This window comes from Neofelis nebulosa, chromosome 2 (assembly GCF_028018385.1).
Source record: "Neofelis nebulosa isolate mNeoNeb1 chromosome 2, mNeoNeb1.pri, whole genome shotgun sequence".
NCBI classification, from domain to species: Eukaryota; Metazoa; Chordata; class Mammalia; order Carnivora; family Felidae; genus Neofelis; species Neofelis nebulosa.
Window position 1 is genome coordinate 134,068,570 of NC_080783.1, and position 23,289 is coordinate 134,091,858.

General features: G+C 36.8%; 1 protein-coding gene and 1 pseudogene across 9 annotated transcripts in view; both read left to right on the top strand.

The window, feature by feature from the left end:
* Positions 1-11,637: 11,637 nt before the first annotated feature.
* Positions 11,638-23,289, top strand: part of COL11A1 (collagen type XI alpha 1 chain) — a 220,750-nt gene continuing 209,098 nt past the window's right edge. For 5 of the 9 annotated variants that reach the window (XM_058716376.1, XM_058716372.1, XM_058716377.1 and 2 more), the window contains exon 1: positions 11,769-12,233. In XM_058716376.1, the coding sequence (XP_058572359.1) occupies positions 12,128-12,233 (106 nt within the window). In that variant the 5' untranslated portion in view covers positions 11,769-12,127. Of the gene's footprint in view, positions 11,736-11,768; positions 12,234-23,289 lie in introns of those variants that run through there. The other 4 variants (XM_058716375.1, XM_058716379.1, XM_058716378.1 and 1 more) reach the window with 2 other exon arrangements.
* Positions 19,200-20,024, top strand: LOC131493943 (superoxide dismutase [Mn], mitochondrial-like; annotated as a pseudogene).

Genomic DNA, 23,289 nt, shown 5'->3' on the forward strand with positions numbered 1-23,289 from the left:
AATAGCAACCAGCATAGTGATGGCCAAATGCTACATTCTCAGAAACGTGTATTTTTTAAAAACTATAGAAAAATTTTATATTCACTATTCATTCATGCATTCAGCAAATTTTCATTGCAGACTTAGTGTATGCATTGAATTACCTCCTGGAGATAAAAATTGCAGGAAAACAAAGTGTTTTCCATTAATGAGTTCACAATTTCTTGATATCCTGCTTGGCAAGTTAGTTTTACTATTTTCAGAAAATCCTTGTCAAAACAAGTCACAGAAGAAAATATTATAAAATTATGAATTGCAATGGAAAAAGTATTTGATCTGAAAATTAAGTGTAGCCTTATGAATAAGACAAAATTAACAATGTAAAAGTTGTTACCAAAAGCTATAGAATCTAAGCAGGTAAAGCCATATGGAAAATTCCACCCTGAAAGAAGTGAGTCTAGAAATCCAGTTCCATTGCTTCAAAGATCAGTTATTATGGGACACCCTAAATATGGGGGGGAAAGTCTGATCATGAAACCAAACTGACTCCTTTCTTTGTGACTAATACTCTATTTCTGGAAATATGCATTTCAAAGCACCATGAAGAGCTGAAATTATGAAAGAGGAATTCAAAGGTTTGAAAGCTCAGCTGGTCTGAGGTGAGGAAAAGAATGTAGGGTTTGAAACACCCGAGTAAATTACTCTATGAGTGAACCTTGGGAAATCAAGGACCATTCCCTAGAACGACCCTTTCCAGGGTCAGGATTTACTGAATATTACTCTTCACGATTGTTAAACTTAAATTTCATACTCTTTTTTTAATCAAAATCTGTCTCATTTATACTGAATCTTTTTTGGATGAAAATATTTCATTTGAAATGACTTCATTATTTTTCAAGAAATGAATTCATTACAATTTTCTCTTAACAAAACTCTTGACCCTTAATTTAGTATTAGCATAAGCATACTTACAGGAACATGATACACATTTTAAGAATAAAAGCAGCCATATGCAGTGAAGAACATTTCAAACTATCATTGTCTTTTTGAACACCAAAATAAATTTTGTCGGTGTGGGGTTTTTTGTTGAAATTTAAAAATACATATTTAATCACTTGCTTTTCACCCAAGTATTAAAAATGTGATAAACATATGATCATAAAGAACCTTATTTTGAACGCGTAGGCCTTGAGGCAGACAAATATTTTCAATTAGTATTTCCAGGAGTCAAATCTCTTGTCTGATTTAAATCAGCGTCATTAAAGCTATCATCTCTGTCAGAAAAAAATTAGAGTTAGCACATCTGCAAGGCAATGTAGCTCGCCAAGTCCCACTGTCTGCAGGCAGGCTGCCCAAACAAACAAAAAGTAAATAAATAAAATAACGAATGTCACTTTTAGTCATTTGTGCTGAAGCACAGTGCTACTCTTTGCTTGAATGGTGCTAGTGGAGGGAGTTCAAAAACAGGAAATGAAAGGGGAAAAAGAGGCTCTTTCACGAATTACTGAATCTCTAGACACCAACCTGCTTTTACCTCTGAATTCTCTGCTTGTGAAAATGCTAATTTACTTTTGCTCTGGAAAAAATTAAAAAAATATATGATACAAATTAATAGCCCGATATGGCTTAAAACGTGAAAGTTATTTTCATCTTTTTGATCATCTTTCCTTGTCAAAGTTTGTCTGGCCAAAGGAGCTGAAGAAAGCAGGCTGAAAGATGCTATTTCTCAGAGATGAAAAATAGTCTAATTTCATGCACAGATGAAAAGTGTCTACACTTATTTGTTTAAGGGCTCCAGTATGAAAAAAAATAGAAGAAAACTACTAAAATAGTAAAAAACGACATTTTGGGTTTCTAATTTTCATAAAATTTCTTAAATTACTTAAAAAAAATTCAAGGTCCTTAAATGGAAGGAAAAATGCATTTTTAGTGCATGGACTGTTTTTAATTTTTTCCACCCTACTTCAGTTGACTACAGCATGAAAAGAAACCAAAAAACTATTTCACACTAAATGTACTGTAGGAAGGGAGTGGTACTAGTGGTTAAAGAGTGGGACTTTGTAGCTCAATTTTTTGAGTTCTATTTCTGGCTTAATCCCTGGCAAATTCTGTGGTTTTGTGATAGTTGCTTAAATGGTCATATATGGGTTTGCCTATCTGACAGCTGAGTGTTGGGAATAGTCTGCACTCCTAAGAAGCAAAGTGAAATAGAGACTTGCGTTCAATTCTCTACACAATTTGAACTCAGCTTGTATTGTCTATTATTTTATTATTATTTTTTAATGTTTATTTGTTTTTGAGAGAGAGAGAGAGCGTGTGCACACAGGCACACACAAGCCAGGAAGGGGCGGAGAGAGAGAGGAGGACAGAGAATCTGAAGTGGGCTCTATGCTGATAGCAGTGAGCCCCATGCAAGGTTTGAACTCATGAACAGTGAGATCATGACCTGAGCCTAAGTCCCACATCAACCAGCTGAGCCACCCAGGCATCCCTAAGCTTGTATTTTAAACTTGTCACCCGATCCCACCTCTTGTGATATAATCCTTAAAACATTTTATTTCAGGTTTGTCCTCATAATATTCCCTGGTACCTGCCATGTCTAATGTCTACTAGATATTGAAGTTGTGCCCATACCTCCATATCCAACCTGACTATAATTGTGTCCTAATTATTAAAATTCATTTGGTTGTGTGAAAATAGGAATCTCCTCTGGTTAGGTTAGGCCACAAAGTAAATTTTTCTTCCCCTTATGAAGGGATTAATATATCACAGCTTTATAATTGAAATAATTTGGGGCACCTGGGTGATTCAGTCAGTTAAGTGCCAGACTCTTGCTTTTGGCTCAGTTCATTAGCTCACAGTTTTGTGATCTCACAGTTTTGAGATCCCCTACCTTGGTCTCTGCGCTGATAGTGCAGAGCCTGCTTGGGATTCTCCCTCTCTAACTCTCTCTCTGCCCCTCCCCCACTCATGCTGTCTCTGTTGCTCTCAAAAATAAATACATAAACTTAAAAAAAATAAAAATAAAAATATATACAATTGAAATAACTTAAGCTTGTCATTAGTGTGGGTCACCATTCAGAGCAGTAAATACAGATTTCAATTGGTTTGCTTGATATATATCCTACAGAATATTTTACCTAAGAACCAAAATATGACTAGTTCACTTGCCTATCTGATACATGCAATGAATGACATTTGCTGTAGACTGAATGTTGTGTCCCCTCTCTAAATTCATAGATTAAAATCTCATCCCTGAAGTGATGGGAGGTATTTGGAGGTAGGGCCTTTGTGAATGAGGTAATTAGGTCACAAGGGTGGAGCATTCATCAATGAGATTAGTGCTCTTAGAGGTTTCAGAGAGCTACCTTGCCTCTCTGTCATGTAAAGTCATAGTCAAAAAGACAGTCATGTATGAACAGGAAGTAGGTCCTCATTGGACACTAAATCTGATGGCACCTTGATCTTACACTTCCCAGGCACCAGAACAATGAGAAATAAATTTTGTTTATAAGTCATCCAATTTCTTAAAAAAAAAAAATAAGGAGAAAGGAGTGTGTAAGAAAATGCATCATGGAGTAACACTTCTTAAGGCATTTTCTTTTTTTTTCCATTTTTTTTTAATTTGAGAGAGAGAGAGAGAGAGAGAGAAACATGAGCAGGGGAGGAACAGAGAGGGAAATAGAATACGTATGAAGCAGGTTCCAGGCTCTGAGCTATAAGCACAGAGCCCCACATGGGGCTTGAACCCACGAGCCCCATGAGATCATGACCTGAGCCGAAGTCGGATGCTTAACCAGCTGAGTCACCCAGGCGCCCCTTCTTAAAACATTTTCTGAGACAACTCTCCCTTTTTTCAACACTTCTCACTTATAATGATTGCTAAATGTCTATTTTTTCCTGTTTCCATTATGTTTTCCCCTCATCTCTTTTCTTCTAGTACCCTGGAATCCTCCGTCAAGATACTTAATTTTCTCAAATGCTGATTGCTTTTCTTGCAAAAATACTCAACCTTTTATCCCTGTCCTAGGCCCTGAAATTCTGAGGAATAAATTTCTCTGGAACTACAAGATTCAGGAAAATATCTTAGTAATAGATTTGAAATATAAATGGACTCAAAGATGTCCACAGGCTATGAGAATAATAGGCCGGATAGGCATTCTTTGTGAATAGTCCCCAGGAATATTGCTAAAGACAAGAGTGGTGAAGACTGAGCCAGGTTTTCAATAAACAGTAAGTAGTATCTTTCTTTGTCTATAGTCAGAGACTAAATAAGCCAGTGCATATTTGTTCAGAACACTATAATATCAATCACAAAATCTCTGGATAATGTTTACATTTCATTAAGTGATTTATTTGAACTACCAAGGTGTGTGTGTGTGTGTGTGTGTGTATTTAAAACATTTCTGATCATTACATAATTTTTATGTAAATGATAATATCAAATAGAGATCCATTTAAAACAGTACTAAAGAATGTAGATTTTGAAAAAAAAATCACTTTCTCTTAAGTAACAGTTTGTTCCCAAAGTAAGATGCCTGATTTCCTAATTAATTGACTCATTAACAGATTTTTCTTTCTTTACCCTAATGTAAAGTTCTAGGATTTAGGCCAATATTCCATTCAAATACTTGTGAAATCATTATCCATATATATGACATATTTTTGAGAATAACTTATGGCACTATTTTTGCTGGTCTGTATTTGCATTACAATATAAGTATGTTTACATATGAGTTAAAAAATTTATTTGTCAGCAATGATTTAAAATTGCTTATATGAATTTGTTGACATTTTCCTTCTTTCATTCTTACCCATTTTTCAAAATTTAATTAAATGTCCTGCTTCAGAATTATTGGGTAGAAACAACAAGAGAATACAATGGTGACTACAGGAAGCAGTGCTGGTTGGTTGTTGACATCAAAGTTCATGGGAGCTTAAACACAAACCCTACAGGATCCTTATTATCATGAAATGGTAGAAATGAAGAGATCTAAGCTTGATGGGACCTATATCAGCAGAATGGATCTTGTGAAGTTTTAACATTAATTTAGTAAAATATTCCAGTAAACTGTCCCTCAAGGAATATGTCATACTTTGTTTTGATTGTCCACACCTCAAAAATCTTGTTTCATCAATGGCACTGGTGTTTGCCCTTCCTTCCAGTTTGGTTAGAGCTCCATGGTATTGCCAGTATGTTCCTGGGGGTCCAACCCAGCTTGGGTCTCAGGAATAATAGTGACTCATATCTAAAGTTCCAATGCTTTAAAATAATGGACAAAATCACTTAAATAGGATCTTTTGTGTTTTAAACAGAATTAAAGCACACGATTAAGGTAAGCATCAACAAAAGCATACAGAGTTCAATGAGAAGAGGAAACCAAGATGTTCAAGATACAACGTAGAATGAATGTGTAGTCTAGAAGTTAATGTGTAGTCTAGAAGGAAATATTTATCTAAGGCTTGAAATATCTTCTGCCTGAAATTTTTAAAATTTTGGGTTAGAAGTTCTTAACTAATACTTAAAACTTTCAAGATGTTCCATGCATTTACAGAATATTGATGTAATTATGATATTTCTTCTTTTTAACATATTGAATGCTTTTATCTTTTCTCTTCTTGGAAAGTATAAAATGACTTAAGGTTAACGTCAGTAGTGTTTCCTGTCTACAGAAGCATATACAGTTATAGAATGATTTTAAAATCCCAAAAGAGAGTGAAACTTGAAAGTTGGCATTGGGATAAACAGAACTTATCTTCATTTATCTTTAAGAACAGGTTTTTTATTTCTTAGAAATGTAGTCAAAGATATGTCTTTAATTAGATTTATAGATTTTTTAAGGCTATAAATAAGGTCAGTAACATTAACTTTCATTGTTTTAAGATTTGTAGTACTGGGAATTTTATTCATTTTAATGGTTAATCTATAAGAAAAATAATGTGCCTGCTACAAAATACAAAAATATGTGTATTATAGAAATGCATTATTTATAAAGAAAGAAGTAATAATGAGAGCAGAAGTTTGAAATAAAATGTTTTTCACACATTCTGTTTCTGTGTTCCTAGCTTGAACTTTGAGTATGCCTAGCCTCATCCTTAAAATGAAGTTATTAAAATTGCCACATTCCTACCTCATGAAGATTTTATGAAGACCAACAACAATGAAGTAAGAACTTTAAATAAAAAATTTATTACAGTGACAAAGATGTTTTGCTCTTAAAAGCATAACTTCATATAAAATACTGCTTTTTTTTGCAACCATTTAAATCCATATGTGATTTTCCCGTCTTTACAGATTACACTGTGAACACTTTTGAAATAGGATCTATTGTTTGTCCAGCATCTGAATGTGCAATAATTTGACCATACCAGTACTGGCAGAAAATGTAATATTGGGAGGGTTATTAAACACTAAGAATCTGCAAAACAAATTAAGTTGGAGTTATTCATCACAGATGTTTTAAAAATCAGATTTATTTTGATATTTAACCATATTCACCAGCCTTAAATCTTGTATTTGGCATTTGCTGTTGCATCAAGAGAATGTATAAGACTGTCATATAAAAATAAGAGAAATATTGTATATAATTCAGAAATCTGTTTTATGTGAGTCTTCATTTTCCAAAGCACATGCATTTGGTTCCAAAATGAAATGAATTGGTACAAATGGTGGAGGCACAAAACAGATTACATATGGCTGTCTGGAAACAATAATCATTTTAAGTCAAAAATACTGACAAATGCCAGTGGGTAGATCACTCTGTGAAGACAGGGTAGAGGTGGAAGAAAGTAGTCTACTTATTTTAGAAAGCTCAATGATATATTTGGTCATTTTTGCTCCTTTTGTTATTTATACTATGAAATGATAACTGTTAAAAAAACTATTTGCATGAGTAAATTCTTAAGAGGAAATAAACTCTTTTTTAAGAAAAATGTTTATTTATTTTGAGGGACAGGGAGAGAGAGAGAATCCCAAGCAGGCTCCATGCTGTCAGTGAGAAGCCCAAGGTGTAGCTCGATCTCAGGAACAGATCATGACCTGAGCCGAAATCTAGAGATGAAGGCTCAACCTACTGAGCCACCTAGGTGCCCCAGGAAATAATCCCTTTGAAGAAGTTAAAACTCTTACCTTCAGCAACCTTATTTTATTAGGAACAGGTAGTGTGAATCAAGATGATTACTATTCAAATGATAGTTGGGATGCCATATACATTGAAACGTCATCGGCATATATTATTGTTGTGATACTTACTTTGGCCATGATGCATGGTTCATGAAAATGTTTAAACCCCATCTTCTCCTTCTACTGATAGAGATGTTGATGCTGTCCTGTACCACTTTGTAAAAAGTCATGTTATATTTTTGCTGACACACAGGAGCTTAGCAAATGCCAAATCTATTCTATAAAGAAGAAAAAAGATACAGAGAGTAAAAATATCTTGACAAAGGTCCAAAAAATATCCAAGTTTTTATCCTGAATCATTCATTTCTCATTCCTTTTCTATACTTTGGACAATTATGAAAAAGAACTATGATAACGAGTATAGCTAACTAAAAGATATTTTTAAGAGAGAAGCACATTAAGGTATGAGTCCATATTCTTTGCTTGTTGTGGGCTCATTACATTTTGTTTCTTTAGGTTATTTTAAACAGGATGGGTCTGTCATTTCTGAGCTGGCTCCTTCACCACTCCAACAGACCAAACTTTTCATCTGAAGATTCTGTTTTATCATGGAAATTGGGCTAAATTTGGATTTCTCTGAAGTTCTGTAAGTTGTTTCACAGGAAAGGTGCCAAAAAACACCCAGTCATCACTATGGGGTACTTGTGAGCTAGGATGGACTATGGAAATAAACTTTCCTGTCCTCTCCCCACCCCCACTTTCTGCAGTACAATGGCTCATCTGTGAGGTAAGAGGGACTAACACCATTTTTAAACAGAGCCTAATTTTTAACCACTCATGTATTAGAAAAACTGTAAAATAAATGTCAAACTGCTTAGTCATTTCTTTCTTAAAATAATTGACCTAAGTTCAAAAAAGGGCAAGAAAGACAAACCATTAGGCACAGTAAGAGAGGGATTATATTCAACAGCAATTTTCTTTTAAACATTTTAAGTATTTCTGATGTGTGCAAGAGTTTCCCACCCCCGTAATAATTTCTCATTCAATAAGTAAAATTTGATGCAATAGTTTTAGTTATAGTAAAATGTTTGGAGAAAATGTATATACATATACTAGGCACATATATATGCATATTTTATATATAATATTTATTACATACATCCATATCTGTGTTGTATGTAACAAAAATAGAATAAAACATAAGTATGAGAAAAGAGGAATGAATGCCAAATGATTTAAAAGATGATGCACATTTTCTGAAATCTTGCTATTTCATCTATTTCTTCTTTTCCCTAATTGTACCTGTAATGATTTAGGTCTTATTATATAGAGTCCTCTCTACCTCCAATACTTTATGACTATTTGTATTACCGGCATCCAGGTCTGGACAAGTTTTCTTCAGTCCAATTTGGTTACTGAGGTCTCCATAATTAAAACATTGGCTCTCAATCTGTATTTCTTGATTCCTAGATATTTGTGAAGATATTAAGGGAGATCTATGAACTTGTCACATTGTTTACTAAAGCTCTATGAACACTGAAGATTGTTTAGAAATTTTAAATTCCCCTAATCTGACTTCTCAGTTTTCAAATTATTATCCTAGTTTCTCTGAGAAGCCACCATGGCAAGTCAACCTAAAATACTGCTACAAAAGAAGTGACTAATTTTTTTAAAGTTTATTTATTTATTTTGAGAGAGAGTGAGAGAGTGTGTGCATATGCAAGTGGGGGAGGGACAGAGAGAGAGGGGGAGACAGAATCCTGAGCAGACTCCATGCTGTAAGCAGAGCCTGACACGGGGCTTGATCTCAAGGATTTCAACTTTGTGAGATCATGATGGCCTGAGCTGAAACCGAGAGTCAGATGCTTAATGGACTGAGCCAACCAACTGCCGCAAGAAGTGACTATTTTTTTTCTCTAAACTGTTTCCATCTTGTTGTTGAAGGCTTACAATCAGAACAAATTCTACAAAGCTGAACAAACATCTCCAAACATTGTTTTCTAACGTGGCAAGATAAGAAATGTCACATAGCTAATTGTGCTCCAAATTAAAGACCTAGGTCAGGAAAACTGTTGTATTCTGTTACATTCTGAATCTACGTATAAACAGCAAGGACCAGCTGAAAGGTGACCTAGGAAATGATGCCCCAGGAAGTTATCTGTTGACAAGTTGAAGGTGGTAAGATATGTGTCTCCCAGCTTCCTTCTGTTCCCTTTGTTGCTTAGTGTTGTTCTTCCTTTTGTTGAATTTATCTCCTGTAAATCTATGAGCTGGCTCTTGGGAGGCTCTAGGTCTGGCAGCTGTCTACAGACTAGAGGAGTTAGACATAATTACCTACTCGTTACCATGAATATACTGTATTTCCTTCCAGAGGCATTAATTCAGACCCAGGTTATGCCTAGCTGGGCCTTGGCCAGAGGAATTTAGACCACAGAGTACAGAAAGCATAAAGTAGTAATAACTCTATTTACCCAAGACACTTTGCCTGAAAGGACCCTTTCACCCCAGTGAGAAGGCCTGAGATGTGACCAGAAGGTGGGGCTTACTAGACTGACTGCATCATTTCTCACCTTCTAGAACAGTATCAGCCCATGGAATTCTCAGTAAATCAGGGGAGCTATTAAGAAACAATTTGGAATACCATTCATACATGTTACTGCAAGCACTGTAACTATCTATCTCTGGATATTGAGTTTATTTAGGATTCTGGCAGCCTCACAAATATGTGTTTCTAAACTTTGTATTAATTTTTCTCTTTCACATCTAGGAGAAAGCCTATAAAATAAGTTCATAAATATACAAAGTATTGAACAGAAAAATCATGTTTCAGAAAGTTTGGAAACTGAAAATGCAAACACATTTTTCATTTTCAGAAAATGAAGGATAATTAAGGTGGTAAATTGACCTATATTTCCATCATAAGGTTCTTAATTAGTAATTGTACTTTCCACATTTAAACACAATATGATATTCAATCATTTTATGAAATTGTATTAATAACTTGAGGTTGGATTCTGAAAAGCTAGTTGGTGATATTTCTCTGCAGCTCATATAAGTCATCCCAAACATTCTGCCAACAGCATTACTAATATAAAGTGAGGTTTTTATTTTTACCTGTTACCTAAGAGGTTAACTTCTTGATGTGGGAATGAATCTTTGTCACAGAAGGTGACAGTTATGTTGAAGGTACTTTTTAGTTGCCTCATTTTGTATGCCTCATGTGTGTTGTTAATCCCATCTTGGGCCTCCACTAGTCTCTGAAGACCTTCCTTCCAACTTTTAAACCACATAAATGGATTGTCTGATTAATATGATGGATCAAGAGCTATATTTTGATAACTAACAGAAAACTAGTCTCCTAGAGATCGGTGGACATATGCACCTCATAAACTTAACTGAGAATTTAAGCACTGAAATGTCTTAAATACTCAGCATAGGTCTTGGTCAAAGCTCCCAGTCTTGGTCAACAAACAGGAAAATGTATCCATTCACTCAGCCCATCTCTACTGAGCGCCTAATGTATGCTGGCTACCTTGTTGGGCTCTGTTCCAGACAATTTTTGAAAGGCACATCTCAGGAAATATTAAGGAACAAAAAGGAGCCAACAGGAGGGAATAATTTAAACTTGGAAAAAATGACCAGGGAATCTATATTCCAGATTTAAGTGGGTTACTTTGAGGAAGAGTGAGTGGAAGGAATTTAGAAACCTGCCTCTTACTATTTTCACTGTGGAGTGACCATGTTGTCAGCTTCTGAGGCCCTTTACAGGCACTGTGGGCCTAAATGCTTGGAGATCTCTTGTTAGATGCTTTCCTGGTCTTTTCTCCTCCGCCTTGCCCCCTCATCCGGGATCATGTCAGAATCAGCTGGAAAATGAAATTACTCACCCCCTCAATGTCAGCTCCCATACATCTTTTTCCTCCTGTTTCAGGATACAGTTCAGCTCTTTAAGAGACGAGACTGAATGAAGCTAGTGCAGAATTTAAACATTTAAGAGAGAAACTTGTCAGTTTCAGATCTCCAAGGACAGCTTCCCTATAAGATCAAGTGTTTTGACCTTCTGGGTCCCTCCATCTCACCTTCATCCCTTCTAACTCTCAGTTTAAAGACACAAAAAATAAAATAAAATAAAAATAAAAATACTTTTCGGAGCGGGCAAAGCAGTGTATCCTCCGGTTCCACGTCTGCTATAAGAAGCAGATTTTTGCACAAGGATAAGGTTACGGCTGCCAGCCCAGAACTCCAGCGGTGTGGCAAATCAGACGCTGGGCTCCTCCCCTCCCCCGCCGACGAACGAGAGGCTAACAGACGGGTGCAAGTAGACAAGTAGCTGTTTTTATTGAATACAGAAGCTCCTTGAAAACTCTGTGGGCTCCGGGGCTCTCCTGCAATTCCTTTCATTCCCAAAGTGCTGGAGCCAAGCACGCGTCCCGCGTAACTCCCTCCCATTTCTTCTCTGGGATTTGGGTAGGAGAGGAGGGAGGAGAGGCGACGGGAGATGGGGGGTGGTTGGTGGGCTGGGCTTGCCAGGAGTCCTGATTCTTGGGCTGGAGGAGAGGGGGGCGGGCTCGGGGCCGTCCGAGAGGCGTGTGATTGGGTCTGACCCTCAACCGGCTTGTCAGTTTCGCTCGGGGTAAGGGGGGCGCGGGAGGGGAGTGGGCGGAGGAGGGGGCTGCCCGGAGCCTCTCGTCCGGCCCACTGACGGCATGAAGCCTTTAGGGGCACGCAGTCCTCTCAGATTTTCGGTTGAAGCCCCTTATCTGCCTTCAGTCTGAAGGCAGGGCCCCGCGGAGGACGGATCGGAGGGTCCCGGCCGGCGGGGCCAACCGAGAGGGAGAGGAGGGGGCGAGACACAGGAAGGAGGCCAACCATCGAATTTTAAAGAAAAAGCCCTTTGACTTTTCCCCCCTCTCCCTCCTCAATGGCTGTGTAGCAAACATCCCCGACGATACCTGGGAAGGGAAGAAGTTGGTCTGCAATCGCAATTTCGAGGGCTGAGTTCACGGTTGAGTGCGGGGCTCGGAGATGGAGCTGTGGTCCTCTAGGTGGAAAACGAAACGGTGGCTCTGGAATTTCACCATAACAACCCTCGCACTGACTTTCCTCTTCCAGGCTAGTGAGGTCAGAGGAGGTAAGAAAAAAGTGGTTTTGGGGAGGTGGGAGATTGCCGTCGGTCTTTGTCATTCTGTGCCCCTCCCCCTCTTCACCCTTCCTCCCCCGCCATTCCTCCCCCCACCCTCGCAAGCCCTCCCCCCCCCCCAAAAAAAACAATTCTCCTAAATAAAATCCAGATTGTAGCTGCCACCAGGTTGAAGTGAAGGCTGGAGAGAGAGATGGATGTAGGCGGGACAGTAATGGGAGAAGAGGTAGCAGGAAAAAAGATCTGTCAGCACAGAGCCTGCTGAAATGCCCTTCACCACTTTCCAGCGTCTTTGAAAAGAGGAAAAATATTACCTTGAACACAAGGGCAGTTGTGCAGAGCTTTTGTTTGAGGACTAGTCCCTAGATTGCCCTTGGAACACATCTTCTGGTTTCTTCAGATTCTAACTAATGGAAGTATCTCTTTAAGGGTGAGCTGGAATATAGAGAAAGGGTATAAAATGAACCTTGATAAAGTTCTTTGTGTGGAACAAAGTGAGAAACAGGCTCTTTTACTTTTAGGGATGTAAGAGAAAGCAGAGGTGATGAATCTAGAAGACTGAGAACACCGTGTGTGTGTGTTGGTGGGTGGGTGGGTGTGGGTGTGGGTGTGTGTGGCGTTTTGGAGAGATTTTAAGTGGGAAAAAAATTGGCAGGTTGTAAAGAACGGGTTGAAGATGGGGGGGAACACTTATCCCTGAATCTCAGTCCACTCCTCTCCACTTTGACCCCCACCTCGCCCCCCCCCCCCCCACTTCTTCTTGCAGGTTGGACTCGCAGTTCTCTTGGAGAATGATGAAACTCGCCAAGCAAATGGGGTGGGAGAGGAGGAACAGGGATTGGGAGGGAAGAGGAGGGGGCCTGGGATGGGGTGGGAGGGGAGAGGTAAGGAAAAGTTCCTACGTGGCACCACCAAATATTCAATGACCAGACCTGCTCGGAAGACTGCAGCCCTGTCAGTACCCAAGGAGGGAGAGCGACTTCACTCCTCCCCTCCGCCTCCTCCCTCCCCTTCCCCCGCCCTTTCCCGCAAAGGCATCTGGCTGGAGCGGTCCGTTAGGTGCTGTAGACACGACTGGCGGGCAAACGCCTTTGGAGTTAACAGAGCCCGAACAGCTTAGAGTAGAAAAGCAAGCTTTGTCAGGAGTGCACAGAGAAGTGGGGGGTAGGAAGAAGGGTGGCGAGGATTGGCCGAGGGAGAAAGAAGTTGTCAACCCCAAATGCGCAGGCTTTAGCAGAAACCTGAGTCTGGCCCTGGTAGATGCCAAGATCTGAGCTCTCCTTAATGGGAATTAGCGCTCCCGGAGGCCGAACTCTGGCACACCAGGTCTGTGTTCCTTCCCCAAGCTTAGTGGTGTTCACCTTCCTGAGTGGCAGGCTGTGGTTGATTATTCTTCTGCTTGACTTTAACTGGTAAATACAGCCAGAGCCTCGTTAGGACTGTGCTTAAATTTTGATACGAGTTATGCTAATTATTCTGATGCATTCATTTAAACATTTTTAAGGATAAATAGAGTCTTTGAGAGTGGAATCCATCAAAAGTTTGCTTTTTACCTTTGGTACCTGGTCACCAGCTGGGTTGGTCATTTCTGTTCGCTGTTCTGCCCTCTGCTGGTTTTATTTGGAATTTATTTGGAATTTATTTGGAATTTAGCATCTGCCTCAGCACATAGGCCTCTTAAAATCCTTCTGACTACAGTGATTCTGGAAAAGGACACTCGATTAAGAAAGAACAGATATACTCCTTCTTTTTCAACTTGTTACACACACATATGGACAAATGTACCATAATGGCAGCTCTGAATTTAAAAATATAGAAACCAAGAGTTTCTTCAATGAAGACAGATGAAATATAAACTCAGGAGACACCATTGTAGGCATTCAAGGATTATTTCACTGAAGATATTTCTGTCTTATTTTCCACATTTGGCCTTCCTTAAAGCTCTAAGGATATTAGAAAGATCAAATTTTTACACTTGTGTTGCATAAATTGGCTCTTTTCAATCTAGCTTCAGATGTGAAGCACTTTTAAATAAACATTTCAGTTCCGTGTCAAGTAAATGGTGGAAAAAGAACCTTTACTATTATTATAAGACCAAGTAATGTGAGAAATAGCAAAGTTTAAGGATCATGTGTTGTTTTTATTTGTCATTTCTGATGAAATGTCTCAAAAGTTACAAGAGTGTATAGTCATACTGTAGGATTTGGTATTTGTGTCATCAAGTTGCTAGGTGCTTACTACCTAGTGGGAAGCTACATATTTACAAATGTACTCTTGAAGGCATTTTGCCACTTAATAAACTTCATAAAGGAAGTAATAGTATCCTAATGTTTAAAAAGGAAACATTGGTCTGAATCATCACACAAGGGAAATATAAACCCAGTGTCCAGTTCTTATACTAGCCATCAGATTTGCAATTGAAGTAACAATGAATATTATTTCATTCCAGTTTCTAAATAAAGGTATTATATGCTATAACTTATTGATGTTACTGAGATGAAATGGTGCGATTTGGTTGCTAAATCAAAAGGTAATTTAAAACAGCCTATTTTCATCTAAAATTTGCATTTCTTGGATTTAAAACATTAAAGCCTTAAAAATTTCTGGGTTGCCAATAAATTAGACTCTAAAGAAAGTATAGTTAGGATCCTAAAGCATCTACCTTACAAAGAATAGTTTTTGGAGTGAATGGATTAAAAGAAAATTTATAATCTCATACAGAATCATATTATTTTACTTTGCAAATCCAAACTCTGTAACTTGGTCATCTTTCACATGCTTATTAAAGATTTTTAGCATTTATTATGATTTAATATAAGAGTGTTATTTTTATAATATATTCACTTGCATCAACTTCAATTTTATGTCTCATATATTTTCCTGTGGTTGACATAAATGTTTTATCTCAGAAATTTATGGATTTCTTTATCAATTAGGCCATTGTTTATCATAGATAGGACCTGAGATTTACCTGGAATTTATAGTGACTATGCTGTGATTGTGTTAAGAGTGATGGTGTTAAGGGTTTAAAAAAGGGTTAAGCTATAATTGAATACTGAGAAAAATAGTATGTAATTGAATCATTTTCACTAATTAAAATGGTATTCAAACTTTGGTGGTTAAGCCAATACTGTGCCTTGCAAAAAGTTGATTAATTTTATAAAGGACTTTCAAAGCTAGTTAACAATTGCTAGTGAGCTTTCCTGGAGTGTTTTGAGTGCCCAGGATCAGCAGGTGAAATGGTGCTGGCTTCCAGGGTGTGTGCTAATCCAACTTTGTAAAGAGATCAAGTTTGCCACTGTGGCTACTTAATCAGAAATCAGTTAAAAGATCAGATATACTTCTGACAATACATGCAGTGCCTGCTAGGATTATTTATATTGTCTTTCCTCTTGTTTTTTAAATAAAAATTGACAAAGTCTATAATAGAGAAACAATAAAGAAAATTAGGTGTCTTATGAGAAGCATCTTCCTGCTTGTTTTACACAGATTAAGGGGCACATGTATATTCAATTAAACATGGACACCATCACAAAATTGTCTATTAGTTTTGAAATTAAGTTTGTTAATCTCTTAAGTGACAATTTACTTCATAATAAACACCCGAGTCTCTACTTTATAAAAATTACTCTGTAAGAGGTATTTTCATATTTGTTAAGACAATTGTGAAGTGAAAATGAGAAATATATACACCTAGGTAGTATGATTGCTTACAATTTATTTAATTAATTTTTTGGGTTCTATGTTCACTTCAGGGTGAGTAACATAGAAGGAGCATATTATTCAAGTTAAGTTATCCCTAAAATATAGCAAGGCAAACATGAATCTCTTTTCAGATTTTTGGGTAGGTTTCTGACCAAAAGAAACCCCCAATAACAAACAAAAAACTCCCTAAACTAAGTAGTCACCTTTCTTTTCTAGAAATTTGCTTTTTTTCTGAAAAAACTCTCTTCACTCTGCTTAATTTATTGAAGCATTGTGTATTTACTGATAATGAATGAACTCAAATCAAGCTTGGTTGAGAGTGTGTCATAAAAAGATGAATTTTTCAAGGGAAGAAAAGGTGTTTAGATAAGATTTTTTAAAAGAGAATGCTAGAGATAGACATTACTGTAGAGATTGTTTCTCTTTACTCCCTTCTTGCTTTACTAATGAGGAAACTAAATCATAGAAAAGTTATTAGCTGAATGCTCTTTTTCATAAAAAATAAAAAAAACATTTTATAATATTCAGTGTTTTTCTAAGTAAGTAGAGTGAAGGTCAGCAATAGTGACAAAAATATCTCAAAATAACAGTGATCTGAGACTCTATGGAACGACCAAATATTGCTTAAACGAACGTATTGGAGTTTAGATTTAGTGAGAAGGTGGATTCAATTAAAGAAATTGAAGAAAATCAGGAAATTGAGTTATAGAATGCATTTAAAAATTTCTCAGTTTCTTAAGTTTGGAGGAAGGTAATTTTTGATAATTTGTATTGTTAATATACCTGATTATGTGATTCTGTAAGATTATTGGTATCAGAGTAGAAAGCATAATAGTTTGTAAAATATCTTTTGTGTACATTCGTTGCTGGATTAGGAATGTGAATTTTTTATCCACTCTAAAGTTGTTAATGGAGGACCAGGCATTTCAAATAATATATTTAATAATATATCTCTATATTTATTGCAAATACTGTCAAATTTCTGTGTCTTTCAAGTTTCTTATAGATTGGCTTTATTATATATTATGTATATATATTATATATATTATGTATATATTATATATAAATATATATATAGGGTTTTATTACTAAATCAGATAATGAATTGATTATTACTTGCTATGACTTGCTTGTATAATAATCTTTTTCTGAACAAGTGGCAAACATTGGGGAAAAATAGGAGAGCACTTAGTAGTGCAAATTCTAATTAATTTTCCTTTTGGATTGTTAAACCATCTGAGACTACGTAAACAACTTATATCTCATGAATAAATGGACAGTTAATCTACAGAGAAGTAGACACTCTTAAAAGGTTGCCACAATATTTGTTGTGCTGGCAATAATAATGGTAGGGCTAGTTTTTCCATCAAATGAAGAGTTTTCCTATCTTTAGGGAAAAAGCAGTACATGTCCTTAGCGTCCTGAAGAAGATACTGTGGAAGCTAAATATTTATATTCATGATCAACTCTAACAATTTGTATGAATACAGGGTTCTTATAAGTACTGAGCTCTCCCCATCACTTTATATCATTTTTAATGATTATACTTAGGTATTCAAAAGCCAGAATTCTATTGTATCCTAAACATACTTTTCTTTTCCTCCTACCTTTGGAGAAATAATTAGAGGCAGTTGGTGTAATCATTAGGAATTCAAGGCAACTGCAGAGTGGGGGCTGAGAGCTGATCTGCATTTCTGCTTTTTCTCCTCCACTTCCCTCATTTGATACTGGGGAAATGTGACCTGAGTTGGGAGTGGTGAGAGGAAACCAAACTTTGTTTTAGACCATTGAAGTTTTGTCCCTTAGCAAAGAAGAAAGAGAGGTATACACAGATGGTATGAAAAAGTTGCAGTGTTCCCTAAATTCTCTCACTTTAAATGTAGATTTCAGTGTAGCTTTTGGTATACTATAATGACTTTCCAAAATTTGGACTTTCTTCTTCCAACATCTCTTGCAGTTTAATTCAGAACATAAAGTTTTAGTTTTTTTCATAAAGTTTAGTTTTAGCCTTCTTTATTATAATGCGTCTGACATATGTATTTCTTTTTCTTGCAAAACCCTAATGTGATTTTATTTTTATAGGCTTTTCCCCCCTATTTTCCGTTGTCTCCAAACTCAACCTGAATAATACTAGCCGGTAAAGATGAAAGTTGATTTTAAAGTGATTTAGCGAGTAGTATCTATCGGTTGCAGTCTTTGGCCTACTACTGACTTGGCTAGTGGTTCTTTAGACATTGGCTGATCACCAGACCTACTGTTATCTGGTAAAATAAACTCTTCGCTTGCTGCGCATGGAATTAGAGACAGTGCTATTAATTTAGGAGAAAGAACTCAGAGAAAAGAAAGGTTATCATATTTCAGAGTAAGAGACCAGCTTAAATACGACTTGACAATTGAGAACTAAAACAAACCTGCGTAAAAGTGCTTTAGCACAATCAACTTTTACAATCCCTTCAAACCTTCTTTTTTTCCTTAAAAAGCATTTCTTTCTTATTTTAAACAAATTTAATTGCTCTTGAATGGCCCTGTACTGTACAGGCAAATGAAGGTCCCTATTCATAGAACTTGAGCGCATAGAGTGTCAGTGGAAGCTTCCTTCCTCTGTCTGACTGGTAAACTGGCATCCGGGCTTACAGGCGTGAACCTTCCACTGTGTGAGGTGGTTGGCTTTCCTTCCTCACTCAGCTGTTCACAAACAACTTCCCAAAGGATGACTGCCAGAAAGAGCAGTGGTTGCAATTCCTGACAAAGCTAATAAGAAACTCTAAAGCACTTTTGCACTTCGTGCTCTTAGCTCTGAAGAGAAAGAAGAGCCGTGTGTATTCAAGTGGTATTTTCTCTGACCTCTCTCTTTGAGTCTGACAGTGGTGCACAACCTATGAGCTGTCACTCTTCTTTTTGAATGCTGATGAGTCTTCAAAATATTTCACTGGTTTTGAAGATAAATGTGTTGTCCAAATGGTTTGGCATGATATAGAGCGCCCTTCACGATGGGACCCCTCTGTACGTCCAGGCTCATGAATAGCCATTTCCCACCTGCCACAAACCTGCCCCCATTTACCCTGCACTTCAGCCATCTTAAATCTCTTGCCTTTATTCTCCTCTGGCTTAGAATGTGCTATTCTCCTTCCCTGGAATATCTGTTCTTTTCTCCTCCACCTAGCAAATGTCTTCTACTTCAAGATTTAGATCAGATTTGATATCTCCACGTAACACTAAATGCATGCTTATTACATACCAGGTCCTGTTGTCAGCACATTTCATATAGAATCTCATTTCTTTTTGATAACTGCCCTGGAAGTAAGCTAATATTAAAATATCCATTTTATCCATGAAGGAACTGAAAAACAGAGAAGTTAATTATCGTGCCGGATGTCACACAGCTCCTATGTGATAGACCCAGGATGTGAACCTAGACAGTCTTGCTCCAGAGCCCGTGCTTTTGATCATTTGTCCATGCTTACTTCATGGTGTGTTCTAATGTTTGCACACAGCATCCCTGACTTATGGTTATAGTGCCCAGGGGCCTAATATTAATGCACAAAATCATGCAGCTGCACGACAGTAAGCGTCATGGCAATTGTGTGCATAATTTGCCACCAAGGAGGAATATAAAGAGGATTTGGCATAAAGTGATGTTATAATTCAGGTAGCTCTTCAGCCTGCATTAAAGTTCAGTGGTGGAGGCCATACCACTCTTTCAAGAATAAACCTAAGCCCTAATGATGGTGGAGAACAAAAAGGGCTGTTGCTGGAAACCAACAAATGTTACTTTGCTTCCTTTGACTTATTTAAGGAGAAGTTGACAGCTGTGTCTGTTAGCATTCAAGGTTCAGACTGTGGTTGGCTTGGTTTCATTAAGTAATAAGGACACTTACAAATTGCTTCCTGTTCCAATCAGTATCCATCACAAGGAACAACAGGTCTTATTCCACATATATGGTAGTATACGTGGACACACGTATATGGTAGTATGCTTATTACCTTCACTATACAAGTGTCAGATCTGATTATCTAAAAGCTGTTTGGAGTGTAATTGACTGGAAGAATGTAACTAAAAGATACATAATTTGCAAAAGAAGGTCATTATTTTAAAAATTACTCATTTATATGTTAGCCTTCTGTAAGGAGTTGCTGAGGGGTAATGACTATGATTTAGTTTTATTTCTGTCCCCAGTGTCTGCCAAGATGCCAGAATGCACAGTATGTAATATTGTCACTATTTAGATTATTAATTATCTTTCTTACATTGCCCAGTGGACTGGAACAAGGTTAAATCTAGTTAAATTACAGTGGTGTGAAGTGACTTCCTCATGTCGTGTCAGCAGTAATTAGATCTTCTCTTTCTTTACTTCTCTGTAAGTCAAAGACTTGGGATGTCTCTCTAGCTTTCCTTATTTGAAGAACACTTTTCCACATTCTCTCCAAGGTTGCTTCTACATATTTGAAGTTACTGATTCACTAGAATACCTCTAAAATTGTAGTTTCCTTTCTGAAAGAAACACCATATGAAGTGGTACTGTTGCTTTGACATCAATATAAATCATCATTTCACTGTTTGCTGGTGAACAAAACAGTTTAATCCAAGAGTGGTATCAATCTGTTAAGGTAATAATTGGGAAAATTCTTGTCATATGTTTATTTTGAAACTTTTATCTCGGTTTTGTATGCTATTAGGAATTTCTGATTTTGCTTAGTAACTATTGTAAAGAATAGCCTATCTATATTTATTGCTTCATGATTATTTTAGTTCACTCATTCTTCAGGTTAGAAAGTAATTTGCATATTATGCATGTATTATAATTATTATATTATGTGTATCATCTTTAAGCAAGGAGTACATAAAGTTTCAAGTGCCTAGTAAGATTAATAGTGGTTACATCTATTTGGATACAATAGATTTTGGATAATTTGGAAGAATATTATATATTTTTTGTATTCTGTTCTTATCCATTCCATAGTCCTAAAATCATTAGGATAGGTGTCTTTGTCTATTTTATTTAGTGTGTCCCAAGCACACGGAACAGAGCCTGTCACAGTTAGCATCTGATAAATCTTTGTTGAATGAAGTGAAAAGTGTTGGTCAGGCTCTAATGAATTGCTCTTTAATAGCCTAACTAACAACCTGAGATAGATATATATAAGGTTATATATATTAATTATTGCCAGTGTCTACAAAAGTATATTGAACAGATTAGTGCTGATATTGTTGTGGTTTCCTGAAAATGTCAGTCTCTGTTTTGCCTCCAAGCAAGCTATGATTTCCACCTTACATACTCTCCCAAACTGCTTACCATTGCTTTTTGCTTAGGATTTAGAAATTATCTCTTAAAGAAATAACTCTCCTCCACCATGCAGACTGAGGTAGTTGGCCTTGCAAAGCATCCTAAAGCATGCTACACCATTACACTTACTCCAAAGTTGAATGCTAATCACGGAATATTTTTGATGATAAAATGAAAACAGGGAATGAATCTTTTTCATCTATGTAAGAAACTCTGGCTTCTAGCATTAAACCTGGAGCATAATAGATGGCCAATAAATGTTTATCATATGAATTAATGACCTCACAAGCAAGGGATTTTACTAAAGTCAAGAAGACAGGGCTTGATAATCACAATCACTTGTAGTCCCATCCCTGTGGATTTTGATTTATTTTGTATGGATTCCAAACATAGGTGTTTTATAAAGCTCCACAGATAATTTTGATGCACATCCAAGGGCTTATGGATCTTCTGTAACAAGAAATTAAATACACACAAAAATGGGAATGTGTCTGGCTTGTATAACAGGGTACTGGAAGTCAAGTAAAAGGTTATTTATCTGCTATGTACAGATCATTTGATAAATATTCAATTACCCAACAATAATGACTCTGCAAAAACTGATTTGATAGATCAGCTGATTGTAATATAGATAATGCTTTTTTCTAATCCTCCTCTCCATAGCATGTAATAAACTAAATACTAGCAAATATTGCTTTTCTCAACATTAAAGTCAAATGCTTGTATTGAAACTTTTATTTTAGTTTTATAATAAACATTTTAATCGGTTTGGCCACTGTAAATCAGAAATGCCAAACTTTTTAAGTATCACCCTCTCAGCTGGCATTTCTTCTTTCCTTTGCCATCCTCAGAGTTGTGATATTATTTCTGCTTTCAATTTTCATAGAAGCTTTTTATGATACAAGAAAGTTCAGGGTTAAGGTGTTCAATAACCGTGAAAATTAAATGACTCACTTCTATGTGCAATCACTGGGCACTGTGTTAAATGCCCTGACTACAAGGATAGCATGCCAGTGTCTATTCTCATGGGGCATGTGTGTTATCAGGAGAGTGCTGTGGTTAGGACAATGGACTAGGGCCACATAACAGAAGACCGTATGGATAGATTTTTCTGCATAGCACAGAATCATGTGACTAATTAAAAAAATACAAGGAGGTGGCTAAGTTGGCAAAGCCAGTATATACTTTGATATTTATCAATATTAGCTGGTTCCACTTGGCTGCAACCATTGGGTCTTCTGACAACCTGAGAACTGGGGCCTTGATGCTATTTCTGGAATAGCCCCCTCACTGTAAAGTCACCTGAAGTTCTCCAAGATAATTAGTACAGTCACACTTGATACAGAGTTATGGCCATTATGAACTTGAAAGATATATGAGTGAATTATCTTCCTATTTTATAAGGGGATACATTAAACAAAATGTGTGTACATATTTAGAAAATTTGTTAAAAGACAAAGATGAGCCTGACATTTTTAAACCTTAAATGTGATCATTCTTGTTATTATCCAAATTATAGCATGTTTTAGGACATAAATTATAAGTAGTTTTTTGTTGTTGTTGGTGTTGTTGTCTTTGAGGATTCATATATTGGACCAAGATCTCTATTTAGATTGAGAGGATAAGATATTTAATATAAGCATTTAAAACAATTTTTAATGTTTATTTACTTTTGAGAGACAGAGAGAGTTAGACCATGAGTAGGGGAGGAGCAGAGAGAGAGGGGGACACAGAATCTGAAGCAGGCTCCAGGCTCTGAACTGTTAGCACAGAGCCCGACATGGGGCTCGAACTCATGGACTGCAAGATCATGACCTGAGCTGAAGTTCGATGCTTAACCAACTGAGCCACCCAAGTGCCCCTATTATAAGCATTTTTTAAGTCATAATGATTTCTTTCACAGAAAGTTATATCAAATAGAGTTTTAAAATAAGTGTCATTTCAGCTCAGAGCCTAGAGCCTGCTTCCGACTCTGTGTCTCCCTCTCTCTGACCCTCCCCCGTTCATACTCTGTCCTCTCTCTGTCTCAAAAATAAATAAACTTTTAAAAAATAAAA